This window comes from Camelus ferus, chromosome 35, assembly GCF_009834535.1.
Source record: "Camelus ferus isolate YT-003-E chromosome 35, BCGSAC_Cfer_1.0, whole genome shotgun sequence".
NCBI lineage: Eukaryota > Metazoa > Chordata > Mammalia > Artiodactyla > Camelidae > Camelus > Camelus ferus.
Window position 1 is genome coordinate 13,387,205 of NC_045730.1, and position 14,859 is coordinate 13,402,063.

At 40.1% G+C, this 14,859-nt stretch overlaps 1 protein-coding gene across 12 annotated transcripts in view; it reads left to right on the plus strand.

Annotated features, from left to right (window-relative positions):
* Window positions 1-14,859, plus strand: part of ABI1 (abl interactor 1) — a 101,144-nt gene that overhangs the window by 63,090 nt on the left and 23,195 nt on the right. For all 12 annotated transcript variants that reach the window (XM_032473715.1, XM_032473717.1, XM_032473718.1 and 9 more), the window contains exon 3: window positions 10,637-10,813. In XM_032473715.1, coding sequence (XP_032329606.1) covers window positions 10,637-10,813 — 177 coding nt within the window. The remainder of the gene's footprint in view (window positions 1-10,636; window positions 10,814-14,859) is intronic.

The following is a 14,859-nucleotide window of genomic DNA, read 5'->3' on the forward strand; positions in this document are numbered from 1 at the left end:
CAAAAAATTAGATTTCCTTCAAATTAAAAATTGAGGAACCATTGCATAATTTCAAAACTGAACAGGGAAGTTGTTAAACTATTTTATTGTCATTCAGTGTTTAAGCAGGAAAGCAAAATACTGTCCTGTGTTAAACGCTGTTCTTGAATTTTTATGAGTTTTGGATTATAGACAGTGCCTTCACGAGTAGACTAATGCCTTACAAGGTGATTGCCCTGTACCTGTTTGTCCCATCCATTACTTCCAGATTTGTCTCATAGACATTCTTTCTGTTTATCACTTCTCCTTCAGGTGCTGAATCATCGAGCATGGTCATTTATTAGAACTTGTCTTTGAGTTTCTATCTTTACTCTAGTTTGTTCTACTGATTCCCAGATCTGTAAGATCTGCTTTCCTCTTTCAAATGAATTTAGCCTTTAGGACTTAGTTACCTTGGAATCAATGAGTTTCTAGCTTCTAGAATCTTAGTGTTTATTAGACTGGGCTCTGAGGAGTTTTCTAAAATTTTTTTTGTTGCTATTGGCAAAACGGAGATGTGAACATAATTCATATTCATCCTCTTTTTATTTTTTAAGATAAAAATCGTATGTACTTAACATGTACAACATGATGATTTGATACACGTATACCTAATGAAATATGACAAACATCCAGCTAATTAGCATATCATCCTCACAGAGTTACCATTTGTGTGTGTGTGATGGGAGCACCTGAAATCTACTTTTTGAGCACGTTTCCAGGATTCAGTACAGTGTTATTACCTGTAGTCACTATGCTATACATCGGATCTCTAGACTTACTCGTCCTGCACACCTGCGACTTTGTACCCTTTGACTAACATTTCCCCATTTCTCCCACTTCCCCACGGCTGTTAAGCAACATTCTAGTCTCTGCTTCTAGTGTTTGACGTTTTTAGATTCCACATATAAGTGAGATGATGAAGTGTTCCCCCTCCGCTCCACCCCCGTATCTGGCGTGTATTTTGCTTAGCATAATGTCCTCTCGGTTCAACATTTATCGTGTTTCTGATTCATGGTGTGCTCTGTCCATGCTTTTATGTTTATATTTTAGAAAATAATGTGCCTTAATTGCAGGGTTTTAGGTTGGATCATTTGATAAACATGTTTCAGATGTGGTTAACTTTTTTTAGTACTTTTTGTATCAAGCAATATTATAGGTTCTAGTATTAGCCCAGCCCCCATTTTATATAAACAAAATAGAATCTTAGTGAGTTAAAGCTTGTGTAAAATTTCATGACTAGTAAGTGAAAGAGTCAGTGTTTAAATCCAGGCTTTCTGGTTTCACGTTTGTGTGCCTTTTTAAACCAGTGGTTTTTACCTTGCTTCATTCATGGGTCTGAGGATTGCGGTAGGCTGCTCCCCTGGGCCTGCTAGTCCCTCTCAATTCGGGCTACTCTTGAATTTTTTATCTTTATTCTATTAGAATTGAAAACTAATTTTCTTTATATCAGACTGTTTCTTTGTCCATCTAAAGATAAAGTGTGAAAAGTAGGGAAATTCAAGTATGAGAAAGAACTGGTCTCCCTTGAAAAGCTAACTTTGGCTTGGTGAGCATATGCGTGCTCTTGTTCTCCAAATGTTCCAGGCCTGTTCCTTTCCTCCCACCTGCTTCATTCACTCACCCTGCCGTATGGATGGTTGTACGTTGCTGGACGGGTTGTGATTTGGACTTTCATGATTCCGAATTGGGAGCCTGGGGAGGGAGTAAACTCAGAGAAAAATCTTTTCAAGTAATTTGAAGTAGTGTCCTGAATAGTCCTACAGTGTGTGAGGAAAGTAGGAAGGATGAAAAAAAGATGATTTTAAGGAGTGTTGTGGATGCCACGATGTTTCAGAAAAATACGGAAAGAACTTGAGCCATTTTGAATTCGTTTTTCCCATGAAGACTGGGAGCTATGTGGGATATTCTTTTCAACAGGGTTTAAGCAGGTGCAATTTAGCTAACTACAATTGGTAACATCAGTGACCCTCAAGATCCTTAATTTTTTCATTTTGTCTTCTCAAGTTTAGTTTTTTGGTAAGATCACCATGGTTATACCGTGGAGAACAGATTAGAAAGAGGCTAGGTTGGATGCAGGTGGACCAGTTAGAAGGCTGTTGCAGTAGCCAGGGTGAGCAAGGGAGGGTATAGCTCAGAGGTGGAGTGTGTGCTTAGCATGCACTGGGTCCTAGGTTCAATCCCCAGCACCTCCATTAAAAATAAATGAATAGCCAAGGTGAGAGATGATCCTAGATTGACTAGGATTAAACTGTCAGAAAGAGAAGGAAACAAATTTCAGTTGGTTAAGGGTAAATGTGTCAAGATTTAGTGATACTGAATATGAAATACGTGCTAGATGTCTGAACTGGGTAACGCGATAGAGAACTGAAGTAGGAAGTAGAGTTGAGTTGACTATTTGCATGAATTTGGGCACATTCATTTTGAGGTACCATTGAAATAGCCGGGAGGAACATCACAGGTGTTTGTATGATTCTGTAGCACAGAGGAGAGGTCTAGAATATGTATAAAGAAGTTTATGTGTGTGTATAGTAACTTAAACCTGAATGCGGATGAGTTTGCCAAGGAGAGGTTATAAAGAGGAAGAGCCTACAACTAAACCTGGAGGCACCATGTCTGCCAGGTGACCTTGTCAAAGAGACAGAGATTGGGTGTTCAGGGAGTTAGGAGCCAACCAGGGTGAGTGGTGATCCATCTTTTTTACCTTCCAATGAAATCTCAGTATTTTCCCTTCTATGGGGTAATGAGTACCTAAACTTAATTCCATGACAAGCAGAATTTAGCTAAACTTTGTGCTAGTTAATCTTGTGTGGACTTGTTAGAAAAGGAGAGCGTTTATAAGAGATACGTAGAAGCACCCCCCAAAAAATTTAGCTAACTACAATTGGTAACATCAGTGACTCTCAAAATCCTTAATCAGGGGGGGAGGTGACATCATTGTTGTACTAGATAGTGAACAGACCTGCCCTTTGTTCCTCAGGGGGACATTTCTATCCTTCATGGCTGTTTGCTATACAAACATACCTGAGGTAGTGTGAAACAAAGAGAGGCAGTACCTTTGCCTACAGGATGCACAGAAATGTGATGGCCCAAGGATAACTGCCTTCCAACAAGACCTAACCCCCATTTCTCTGCCTTCATGGCTCCTGGTAAAATTTTCCATGATTACTGTGAGTCATTGGTCACCTTGAGTAATCTGTCTGACAGAGGCTGGGACCAGAGCCATTCAGTTTGTGTCATAAAACATCTGATTTAGGTTATATACTATCAATATGGTAGCAGAATGAAGCCAAACTGCAATTTGACCTCAACCCTGCTCCCCAGGGTCCTCGACCAGCTGGCTGAACAAATGCCATAAACTTTTACGATCTGCCTTACCGAGAGCCAAGTGGCTTTTTCCGGAAGTTTCCGTACTGACTTTCTACTTGACCCCATACTGCAGGAGGAATAGGGAGTGCCCAGATTTGGCCTGGCCTGCAGGAAGGAAGTCTAGGGCAATTTTGTCATCCATAACAATCCTGGCTGGTGAATTGAGACTGACCTGAATGGCTCCAGAGCTGGTATGATGTCATTGTTCACCTCAGCTAAAGTCACGGACCAATTTCAAACCACCTTTTTCTAATTGGATGACTCCCATTTTAGGGATAAATACCTCAGAGCAGAGTACACATAATTAACAAGTCAGCTGTCCTTGTGGGAACCCCCCTACCTCCCAATCAAGAATAGCCCTACTTTGGAGAGAGCACAGCTGTCTGCAGACTACAGAATCTGCTGGTGGTGCTTGCTTAAACACTTGAAGGTCTCTTATGATCATCCCTACAGTGCAAGTCACTGCATTTTTTGGAGGGAGGTCAGTTAATGCCTGGCTTCTGCACAAGTACTCTTGTGAAGAATGTGGTGTTGCCAGTGGTTGCCCCACCCTTACCTCCAAGGTGGGACCTACTTACGGAGCACAGGCTGACAGTTTCTTCTGTGTTGCCTCCTGGACAGCTGGTTGGCCTTAGGGCTCCCAGTCATTACAAATAACTAACTCTAGTACTTGTTTTTCTTTTTGGAGGAAGTACCTAAGCTAGTCAGTCCAGTCTTCCCTAGTTGTCTGTGCCACCACCTAGGTGGCAGTCGTCTGCCCTTTGGGATGACCAAGTGATAATTTCATTGGCGGAGTGGGTAGGCCCCTGGAGTTACTGGTCTGTGTTTTGTGTGGGAGGCTCAGGAACTTGGACCATCCTCTGCTGCTTCCTAAAGATTTTTCAGTGACACCAGGGAGAACGGCGGTCGTGTTGTGCAGGGTAGGGAAGACCCAGCAGTCAGTTCCATTTAAGACAGTTGCATAATCTGGGAGAGCTGCACCAGGGAATTTTCCTTTGTGAGAAAGGTTTCAGGGGTGATTGAGAAAGACAGAAATCACAGAAGCCCGTCCTTCTCATTTCCTGAGGTTTAAAATGTTTCTTCCACAGGTGCCAGTGTTCTCCTTCCACTGCGGCACAGCCAGTGTGTCCCATTCCAGTAGCTAACCTTTTCCTTTTTTCCAGCTATCCCTGACCCTCATCCTGACCTTTTGTCTGGAAGGGTCAGGTGCAAAAAGGACAAGGCATTTTTATTAAATTTAGAGATTGTTACGTCCCTCATTTTGGTCCACATGGTCCAGTGTAAGAAGATTTGGTGAGAGTGTTACCAAGTCCAAACTCATTACTGCTGGCCGCATGACAGACCAGTAAATCGGGAGATAAGGTGTTGGGGCAAGGAGTAGCAACTTTATTCCGAAAGCCGACAGGCCGAGAAGATGGCAGACTAATGTCCTGGAAAACCATCTTCCCCAAGTCAGAATTCAGGCTCCTTTTACACTAAAAAGGGGAGAAGGTATGCTTGGTTGTTGCAGACTTCTTGGTGTAGGAATTCTTTGTTCTTGGAATCCTTTGTTCTTGCAGCTGTCCACCTTGGTCAGATCATGGTGTCCCTCCAACAAAACAAACGTTGTTTTCTAATCTGCAACTTGTTATCTTTATATGAATGGAAAAGTGTTAATATCCTTAAAGGTAAGAGCCTTGAGAATGGGCTGTCCTGTGTATTTCAGGCTACAGGCAACATTCTTTTACAAAAGGTGCAGAACCAGCAAGACTGAGCCTAGGACAGGAAGCAGTGCAGTGAAATCAAAGGAACAGATCTAATATGGAATCAAATTTGTTCTTTTCTATTACAAGAGTATACTTACTTAATCATTGGTCATTATCTTTATTATGTAAGACCACAGAAATACAACAAGGTAATTCAGGTGGCTAAACTGGAAGTAAGTTAAAATTCCCAAGGCCCCCTTTTGGCTGGGCTGCCACCCTGAGGCTGTACCAATCAGGCCACCATGGGGTTCCCACTGAAGGGAAAGAAAGAAGCATCGTGTTCAGGGCAGGTCCTAAGTGGCCAAGAGGAAATGATCTCTTTCTGGGCTCAGCCACATTCAGTGACCATACTGCTTTGCTCATGTATGTAAACCAGGAAGAGGTAAGGGAGGTGTAGTCAGAAATCCTTCTGAGTTGATTCAAAATGTTTTTAAAATTGTGGTAAAATACACATGACATAAAATTTCCCATCTTAACCATTTTTAAATGTACAGCTCAGTGGTGTTAAGTACATTCACAGTGTTGTGCAACTCATCTCTAAAACTGTTTTCTTCTTTCAAGACTGGAACTCTGTTCCCATTAAACAACAGCTCCCGTCCCTCCCTGCCTGCAGCCCCTGGCAACCACTGTCTCACTTTCTGTCTATGAATTTGACTACTCTAGGTACCGCATGTAAGTGGAACATATAATATCCGTTCTTTTGTGATTGGTTTATTTCACTCAGCATAATGTCTTCACGGTTCATCCATGTTATAGTATGTGTCAGAATTTCCTTTTTAAGGCTCAGTAGTATTCTGCTGAATGTATATTTTGTATATAAAACCACATTTTCTCTATCTACTCTTCCATCGATGGACACTTGGGTTACTTCCACGTTTGGCTCTTGTGAATAATGCCACTATAAACATAAGTGTACAAATAGCTCTTGGAAACCTTGCTTTCAATTCTTTGGAGTATCTACCCAACAGTGGAATTGCTGGATCACATGGTAATTCTATATTTATACTTAAGTATTTAGGAACCACCAGACTGTTCTCCCCCGTTTTACATTCCCCCCAGCAGTTCACAAGGGTTCCAGTTTCTCCACATCCCTGCCAACAATTGTTATTTTCTTTGTGTGTGTGTGTGTGTGTGTGTGTGTGTGTTTGCAGGGTGGTAGCCATCCTGATGGTTATGATGTCTCATTGTGGTTTTGATTTGCGTTTCCCTAATGATTAGTGATCGTTTCAAATACTTATTGACCATTTGTGTATCTTGTTTGGAGAAATGTCTACTAAAGTCCTTTGTCCATTTTTGAATCCAGTTTTTTGTTTTTGAGTTTTTTGAAGAGGGTTTTTCAGCACTCACCAGCACAAGATGCCTGTGGATGGCAGGGAGTGTAGAAGGCCGTCACATACCTTGATGAACAGCCCATTTTTAGTGACTTCTGCAGTAAAAAGCATCGCACTGTCAGATAGCAAATGGTTTGGAAAGTGAAAAACATGACACAGATGAGGGCCACAGTGGTATGGCTGGAGTCAGCTGATTGGATTGAAATTGTAATACTGTAACCTGAAAAAGTACCATCAGCGGTGAGGCACCACCAGCAGCCTGGAGAGGGGGGCAAGGGTCTGATGTAGGCAGTCTGCCAGTGATGTGGCCTCTCTCACCATGAGCCAAATGGGTCTCTTTCCAGGAGTCACAAGTGTGGGATGCAGTGGTCACCTCTGCATCAGGAACATAGAGTCCTTCCCTCTGGGGCTGTTCTCTGATGGTACACCTGCGGACACATCTGTGCTGATGGACTGGGCAGCAGTGACGGCAGGCGGGGCGGTGCAGGCTGATCAGCAGCTTGACTCCAGTTGGCCTCATTAGACGACGGGCCCTTACGGGGGCGGCTATATTAGTGACCCAGGTGGTCTGATCAGCAACTCTCATTTGTCTCCAGTTTTTGGCAAGTCTTTAATATGTCAGTCTGTAGTCTTCCAAGTAGCAGACCCAAACAAGTAGGCCACTGGTAATAGCCCCAGGTCAGTGAAAACACAACAAGGTTTATCAAGGGGAATATCGGCCAGATCTGTGGGAACATCCGTCAGTTCCTCCCACAGAGCACAACATCCACACCCACTTGGAGCTCTGTGCTCTGAGGTCGAACAGCACTGCAGCCCACTGGACACCACGGGGGGGTTCAGCTTAGTTGAACCATTAGTGTACCAGGCCCAGGCTTTTAGGGGACCCTCTGTGAATCAAGGACCTCATTGAACCGACTGCTTTGCTTTAGGTGACAGAACGGAAGATAAATTTTCGCTAAAGGGATAGCTGCCACTTTTTCATGTAAAGCTGGGATGTCATAGGGTGGCTGCTGTCTTGAACGTACCAGTCCCGGGGGGCACCTCCAGTGGATGCTGCTCCTCTGGCCAGAGGCTCCAGTCAGTAAAATCGTCTGTGCACAGAAACTTACACTCAGAGGGGCCATAAGGACTGTGGGGCACTAAGGCTGCTAGCGCTCTTCCACATGTGGCTCTTCCCCGTTGGCATGATCCCTTCTGGCACTTGAAAGTGTTCACTGTGCAGGCATGTAAAGTATCAATCCCAGTGACACATTCACTGGTGGAATCCCCAGCAGTAATACACTGACTTGGTCCTAAGAGCCCCACCCAAAAGGACACGTTAGCTTCTCTTCCCCACTGTGAGCCACACCCAAACCTCATGAAGGCACGTACCCTCTCCCTCCTTTGATGTGGTATGAAGGTGACAAGGGCTCCTGTATATCAAACAGCTATGAAATGTTGAGTCCCTCCCCTCTCCAGTGATCTAGCAAACCCAGGTATGCTTGATTTTCAGCTCCCGTTGGGGACTTGGAGAACTTGGCCCCATCCCTAATCTTTTTCTTTAAAGAGTATAGGGGGAGATTGGGTGAGAGCAGCTCTGCACCAGTAAACTAGGTGAATTTATTTGAGTTTTGAGCAGTGCTGTAGCTGCAAGCTGATCAACCAAATAAATGTGCAGTGTTTTGGGCCCACCCAAAGCCCTGTATTCTGTGGCAAGGTCATGTTGCTGACATCATCCATTTCTTTTGAGACCACCTTGAGTCAACAGCTACTGCCGCATGACTTTGTGGCGGGGGCCATGGGTTTATACCCTTTGGCTGACTTGGGCTTGATCTGCGCAGTGGTATCGTTGTTTCTAGGAGTCCACCTAACGTGGGCAATTTGCTGCTCCATCGTCAAGATCATAGCTCTTTACTCCTTGCTTGATTTCAACAGAACGGCTAGGGGAGTTTTCCAAAGATGGCAGGTCTGATAGGGAAAATTTATCTAGATTTCTTTGGGTGAGTTTCTCCTCTCTGGTGAATCACCTTCATCATCATTGAAAACCCAGTTTACTCTGGAAGAGCCTGGAGATTAGTCAGTGCCCTTGGGAAATTATTTTGGGGAAAGTTTCCCAAAAGAGCCAAAGCTGTCTTACAGCGGGCAGGGCCCACTGCCAAAAATGCCGAGGTCTTTTGCTCACTGCAGTGGGTTGAATGTTGGGAAGACAGATTGCAGGAGGAGCTGAGCAGTAAGATAGCCAGCTGTTGCCATTCTTCTTTAAGGAGCATTATGCCCCCCGCCACACTCTCCCAAGCAAACCAGCCGCACTTGTGAAGATTCTCCTGGTTCTGCCCACACTGGTTACAATTCCCCTTCTTTCACACTCAGTGTAGATACGTTTCTCCGTAACACTGTCTGAAAGAACTTTATGTGCTCCCGCCTCCCTCTGCCAGACAAACCTTATTACTGGTTGTTTACCAGGCAGACCTGGTGAGCTTGGTGGATAGCTGACAGTAACCAGGACATCATTCAGCCCTGTGTTTGAAACTACGTCCTGGTACTCAGCCTGAAACTACCACCTTAATTCAGCCTCTTTAACAGGCAATAAAGGATAGGACCAGACATTGCCTGGTTGACTGTACAATTTGGTCAATATGTTCATTCACCTTTCCTGTGGACTTCTCTCAATTCCTCTTAACTGTCGTTTCATTCTATTTCCAGAAAGCTTTTCCTTTGTCAGTATTCCACCATTACCAAAACTCAAAAATTGTGAAGGGTTTGAGATTTTACTCTTCTTGGAAATGAACAAGTTAGCCCTCCACAATTCCATGGATGGTTGTAGGGGACATGAGACTCCTGGGTCAGAGACAAAGGATGTCGTTACTCATGGTAGTAGCCAGAGTGTCAGCATTTGTGTCAGTTAATCAGCCCCAATTTCTACAGGATGCTGCAAAGAGCCAGATGATGCCTGCACACACAACTGGGTGTGTTATAGGAAAGGAGCTCCCAGCCTTGGGGACCAGATCCTTTATAATGGGCAGGAAGGCTTCCTGACCTTTGCCCTGGGGAGTGACATTATCTTTATTATACTGGACAGTAAACAAACCTGCCTTTTCCTCTGCATGGAGACACTATATCTTCTAAGGCTGTTTACTATATAAATATGCAGAATTGAGGGAGTCAGTACCTTTTTTTTTTTTCACAAGATGTGCAAAAATGCATACACTGTTAAACTTTTTTTTTTTTCTGACAGTAGCTTCCCTGCACCCCACCTCACCACACCCCTCCCCTGCTTTCAGTTCAGTCCGTATCCTTGCATTTTCTCATGTAGGCTATTATAATTGCTTTCTAACTGTTCTCACTGCCAGTAGGCTTCTGTCTGTCCCCAAACCTGTGCTGGAGGGATCTTTTAAAATGCAGATCTGATGATGTCACTCAATTTAAATTTGTTACTGGTGTCTCATTACTGTTAGGACAAAGTTTAAATTGTTGAGAGGTTGTATAATTATTTCTCTTGTACTGACTGCTATCCAGTTTTTAAATTTTGACAAATTAAATAAGGGGGGAAAACTTTAAAGTTGTGAAGGCAGGTACTGGATTGGCTATAGATGTGTGCTACCAGATTGTAACTTCCGCTCTTCTTCTTCTTTTTTTTTTTTTTCCTCTTACACCTTTGCTGCAACATACTGTTCTTTTTGCTTTGAATGATGTTTGTGTTTGCCTTTTATATTCCTATTGATGCCTTAAAACCTTCTTACTCTGTAAAGCCTTCTCAACCTAGTTGGATAGCTTGCTCTGAATACCTTTAGAGTAATTTCAAATAAACTGTCCATGTGTCATTCTGGCACTTACTTCATCAAGCTGTAATTATTGATTTTTTTTCTGGTCTGTATCCCTATAAAATAAAGTAAGCTACACAGAGCAGGTCCCCTTCCCTTTCCATGCACACCAGGTCTTTAGGAAAGAAAATTGCTTTCCTGAGAATCATTTTGGAATCAAAACCAGTAAATTAGTTTGTACTTTTAATCAGTTTTCTATAGTACATGTCTTGAGCCTCAAAGATACTATTTTGCTTAATTTTTAAGGGGAAGATACAGTGTTCACAGGAAAATAGACATGATACAGTCTTATGGTCTATTACTTATGAATATCATGTATATTATTTACTATGCAAAATAAAATTTTCCTGCTTTGTTCAAATGTAAAATACAGACTGTGGACATTCATAAAGAGAAAGTGGCTCGAAGAGAAATTGGTATTTTGACAACAAATAAGAATACATCAAGAACTCACAAAATAATAGCACCTGCAAATATGGAGCGTCCTGTAAGGTATATTCGGAAACCTATTGACTACACAGTTCTGGATGACGTGGGCCATGGAGTCAAGGTGAGCGTTTTTATATTGTATCAACTGGAAATAATTTGCATATTCAGTAAATATTTTGGATAAGAAACATGGTGATAAAGATGATTTTCTTAAAGAATTAATAGATTTTCTTTGTAACTAGCATTACAGTTTTCATAGAACATTTATTTAATATCAATTGTGTATTATATAAGCTTGGGGTAGAATTTTACCTGTGGAATAGGCAGTATTCAAGAAGATAATATGACTTGAAATAGCTATTCATTAATTAAGCCGTTTGAATCCTAGACTAATGTTACAAATTTGCGTTGTGGATGCCAAGTCTTGCTTTCGCTACTGAATAAATATTTAAAAATAAGAAATGTATATCCTTTTCAGAATTGGTTTAGAAAATAATTTATAAATACTTTCATTCTTTTATTTCTAAATATGTGTGTATATTAGTGCATCGATGTAGATAGGGATGTAATTTCAGCAATTTATGGAAAATGAAACAATTATATGTATTTTTGTTCTGTGCATCACTCCCCACTCTCCTGGAATCCCCTGCCCCAGCAGCCTTTTAGGAAAGAGGTAATATGTTGCCCATGTCCTTTTTTGAGCTTTGCAGAAATAAGCTGTTCTTGAAGGATACCTGCAGCCTGTCATCATTTTAGGTATTCGTGTGTTATTTTGCAAGCATCTGGAATTACCTGAATTCTTCAGCCATCTCTGCTCAGGATAAATTATTCTGCTGAAATTTGGTAGTCCCTTTCCTAGGGGATCATTATTTGATTTTGTTTCTGGTGTCCAGAATAATTTGTTAGGAATCAGCTAGAATCTTGAAGTTTTTCCTAGCTGGTTATCTGACTGATGCTATTGCTGGGTTTGTTCCATATGAATTGTCTGGGGTTCCTGATCAAGAGGGGAGTGTAGCTGATAACACTGCTCTTTATTCTGCTCTTCTCTGAGACTGTTGGAATCTGCCCTTCACTGTCACGCTTGGAAGTTGGAGCACTTTGCAAATGTAGAGGAAGCTACTTGTTTCTTATATTTTTACCCAAGGATATGGCTAGGGTTGTATAAGAATGTAAGTCAATTTTAATTTAAGGTATTTTAGACTAGATTGATCTATAGAATTTGAATTTCGGAAGAACTTCTTTTGTATTATTACCTGTCTTGAGAGTGAAAATTATGTATAGATACGTATACATGTACAGAGATATGAGCGCACCCATTCTCACTTGCTCACTTCCCCTTTTGTTTAATCTTGATTTTTCTTGCTGCCAAAGCAGTACACACTCATAAAAAAAAAATCTATCACCATCTTCGAAGTGAATATCCTCTGTTATCTCTCCACTGATAATTGTGTTTCACAGTTTAATACATAGTACTTAGCAGAGTATAAGATGAAACCAGATTTTATAAGGAAACTTTGAGTGAGATAATTTAACTGTGTCATTATGTATGTATAAAATGGGAAATACAAACACAGCATAATGTATACTGAAAGCGCATAATACACACTGAAAGTGACAATCTACATTTTGTAATTTGGATACTTTAGACACAGATTTTTTTTTTAAGTTTTTTATTGTGGTAAAATATACATAACAAAATTTACCATTTAACTATTTTTAAGTGTACAGTTAGTTCTGTGGCATTAAGTACATTTACATTATTATATGGACTATTTTGAAATGTATTTCTGTGGGTAGGAGAGTGGGTGGTTTGTGAGAACAGTGTATCTTAAAAGCTGATATATGGCTTATTTGTCCATATTGATTTCTTTGTTATACAAACACACAATTATTTTTCCCCCAGGAGTCTCATTGCTGCTTTATTTCTCCTGTTTTATTTCCCTTAAAAATCATTGGCTTCAATATTTCTTAAAGATTGTAGAGATATGTGAAAATTGGAAATTTGGGTAGTAATTAATGAACAAATGCCAGAGTCAAAATTACAAAAGGGAAAAGTTTGAAGTTATTTTAAACTCAGTGTTTTAAGTATTGGAAGACACTCTACTTACAGTTCTAGAATAACTTTCTTATCTTTTGCCTACTTTTCTGTTTAGAAGTTTGTTTTCTTACTGAGTTAAGGGTTCTTTCTATCGAGGAAATTAGCTCCTTATATTTTGGCAAATATTTTCTCATGCTGCTGTTTGGCTTTTGACTTTGATGTTTTGGTATTTAAAAAAAATATACACAGACTGTTAAAAAATTGTATCCAAACTTCTTACAGCTACCAAATTTTATGTAAAGGTTTCTGTACTCCATGATTAATATTCCATCATATTTTTTCCTTTGTGATGTAAATTTTAGTGTTTTGGTATTTATATTAGTCATTTAAATGTTATTTTCTATGTCAGTGCATTTTATGCTATGAAATAGATGGTACACGTAAGTTTAGTAAGAACTTAAAATATGGAAAAATATCTTAAGTTTGGTTTGACTTTTGGAAACAATGTAAGATATGAATAAGAGAATCCTTGCATAGAGAAAACATTAGAACATTTGCCAAAAGGAGAATGAAAAGAGAATGAACAAAAAGTTCATCCTAATTAAGTAAAATAAAAATAAAAATACTGAAGGTCATCCTAATAAAAAGGAGCACAAGGTTTCAGAGTGAGCTAGAGAAGGCTTGAGTATTAGTAGAAACATCTAACTTTATTTCTGATAAACAATTAAGAGCTTTATAGTCTGGTTCATAGCTTATGAAGGACTTTGTTTTCAAGCCTTTGAAAGACCAGGTGATCCAGGAGTTGTTACATTTTATTAGTCGAGACACTAAAGCTTTATAATTCATAGGAATGTTTTTTTTTAAAAAGGTTTTGATTTTATTAAATAGAGTAGTGAGCTAATGAATCATTCCAAAAAAAGAATAGGCCTCATACTTTCTGTACCTGTGGTGTGCAGGTCTGTTCATCTACTGAGGGCCTGCAGGTGGGGAGGAATCAGAGAGAGTTCTGTTGTTTTCCACCTACGAGTCTAGGGAAATGGTAAGATGATTCATCCAGATATGTAAATACTAAGGAAGTGAAGTGATACCTTAAGGAAATAAAAAGCCTTGTTTTGAATGTGTTTGGGAGACATTTAAGTGGAAAATTTTTTAGGTTGTGAATAACAATTACAGTGTTTTGAGCTGTAAGATACAGAGGTCATTTTCCTTCCAGTACTCCCGAACCCCCTCTCATCTGTATCATAAACACACACTTAGCAGAGGAGGCTGAGCTCCACGGGAGAGGTTAAAGGTTACACTATTGCAAAGTAGCAGAGTTCAACTAGAATTTTTATTCCCAATCTAATTTTCCTTTCATTATTTCATTTCATAGTTTATACTTAAATGCTATTTTGTTTGTTTTTTTTTGTTTGCTTGAAATAGCAAATGAGGGAAGATGTGTGGTCATATTTAGAATATTTCTAAGTTACCAAAGAATAGTATTTATTTAGTGTATTGTAATGCTATCTTATTAATATATCTTATTTCAAGGATAATAAGGTTATTCACGTTTAATTTCTAAATCCAGGTGTGAAATGTAGCGTCTAGGTAGAATTCCAGACGTTGTTTAATCTAGATAAAAATGAGCCACATCATTCTAAACAAACATTAAAGAATACCAAAATTCTAGCACAGTTTCTTTCTAGAAATGAGAATATATCAAAGGCAAAGTGTATTCCTTTTTTGGATGATTTTCTTAATGTTGCTTTTATGGTCTCTTGAAAAATGATAGATACGTGTTTAGAATGGCAAATGTTATGGAAAGAACTTGAGACTCTCAAATATCTAGAAGAAGTTAGACTCTGCAACCTGAAAATAGTTTCTCTTAAGTGGTACGGTATAAGCAGTGGTGCTTTCGACCCATCGTTTCGTACATACAGGCTAGCCGGCTTTCATAGAAGTAACCTTTAGATTCAGAGCAGCTTTTCTTCTGTTTTGTATTATGGCCAGATTTGTTCAGAAGAAAATTTAGAGCTAAAGCAACTTAAAAGTTCCTAGTAGTATTGGCCTGCCTGAGATTTAGATTCATAAGCTTCACATGAGAGGGTTTTCCGACTCTGTTTCTTAATTAATCTGGCTAAGCTATTATT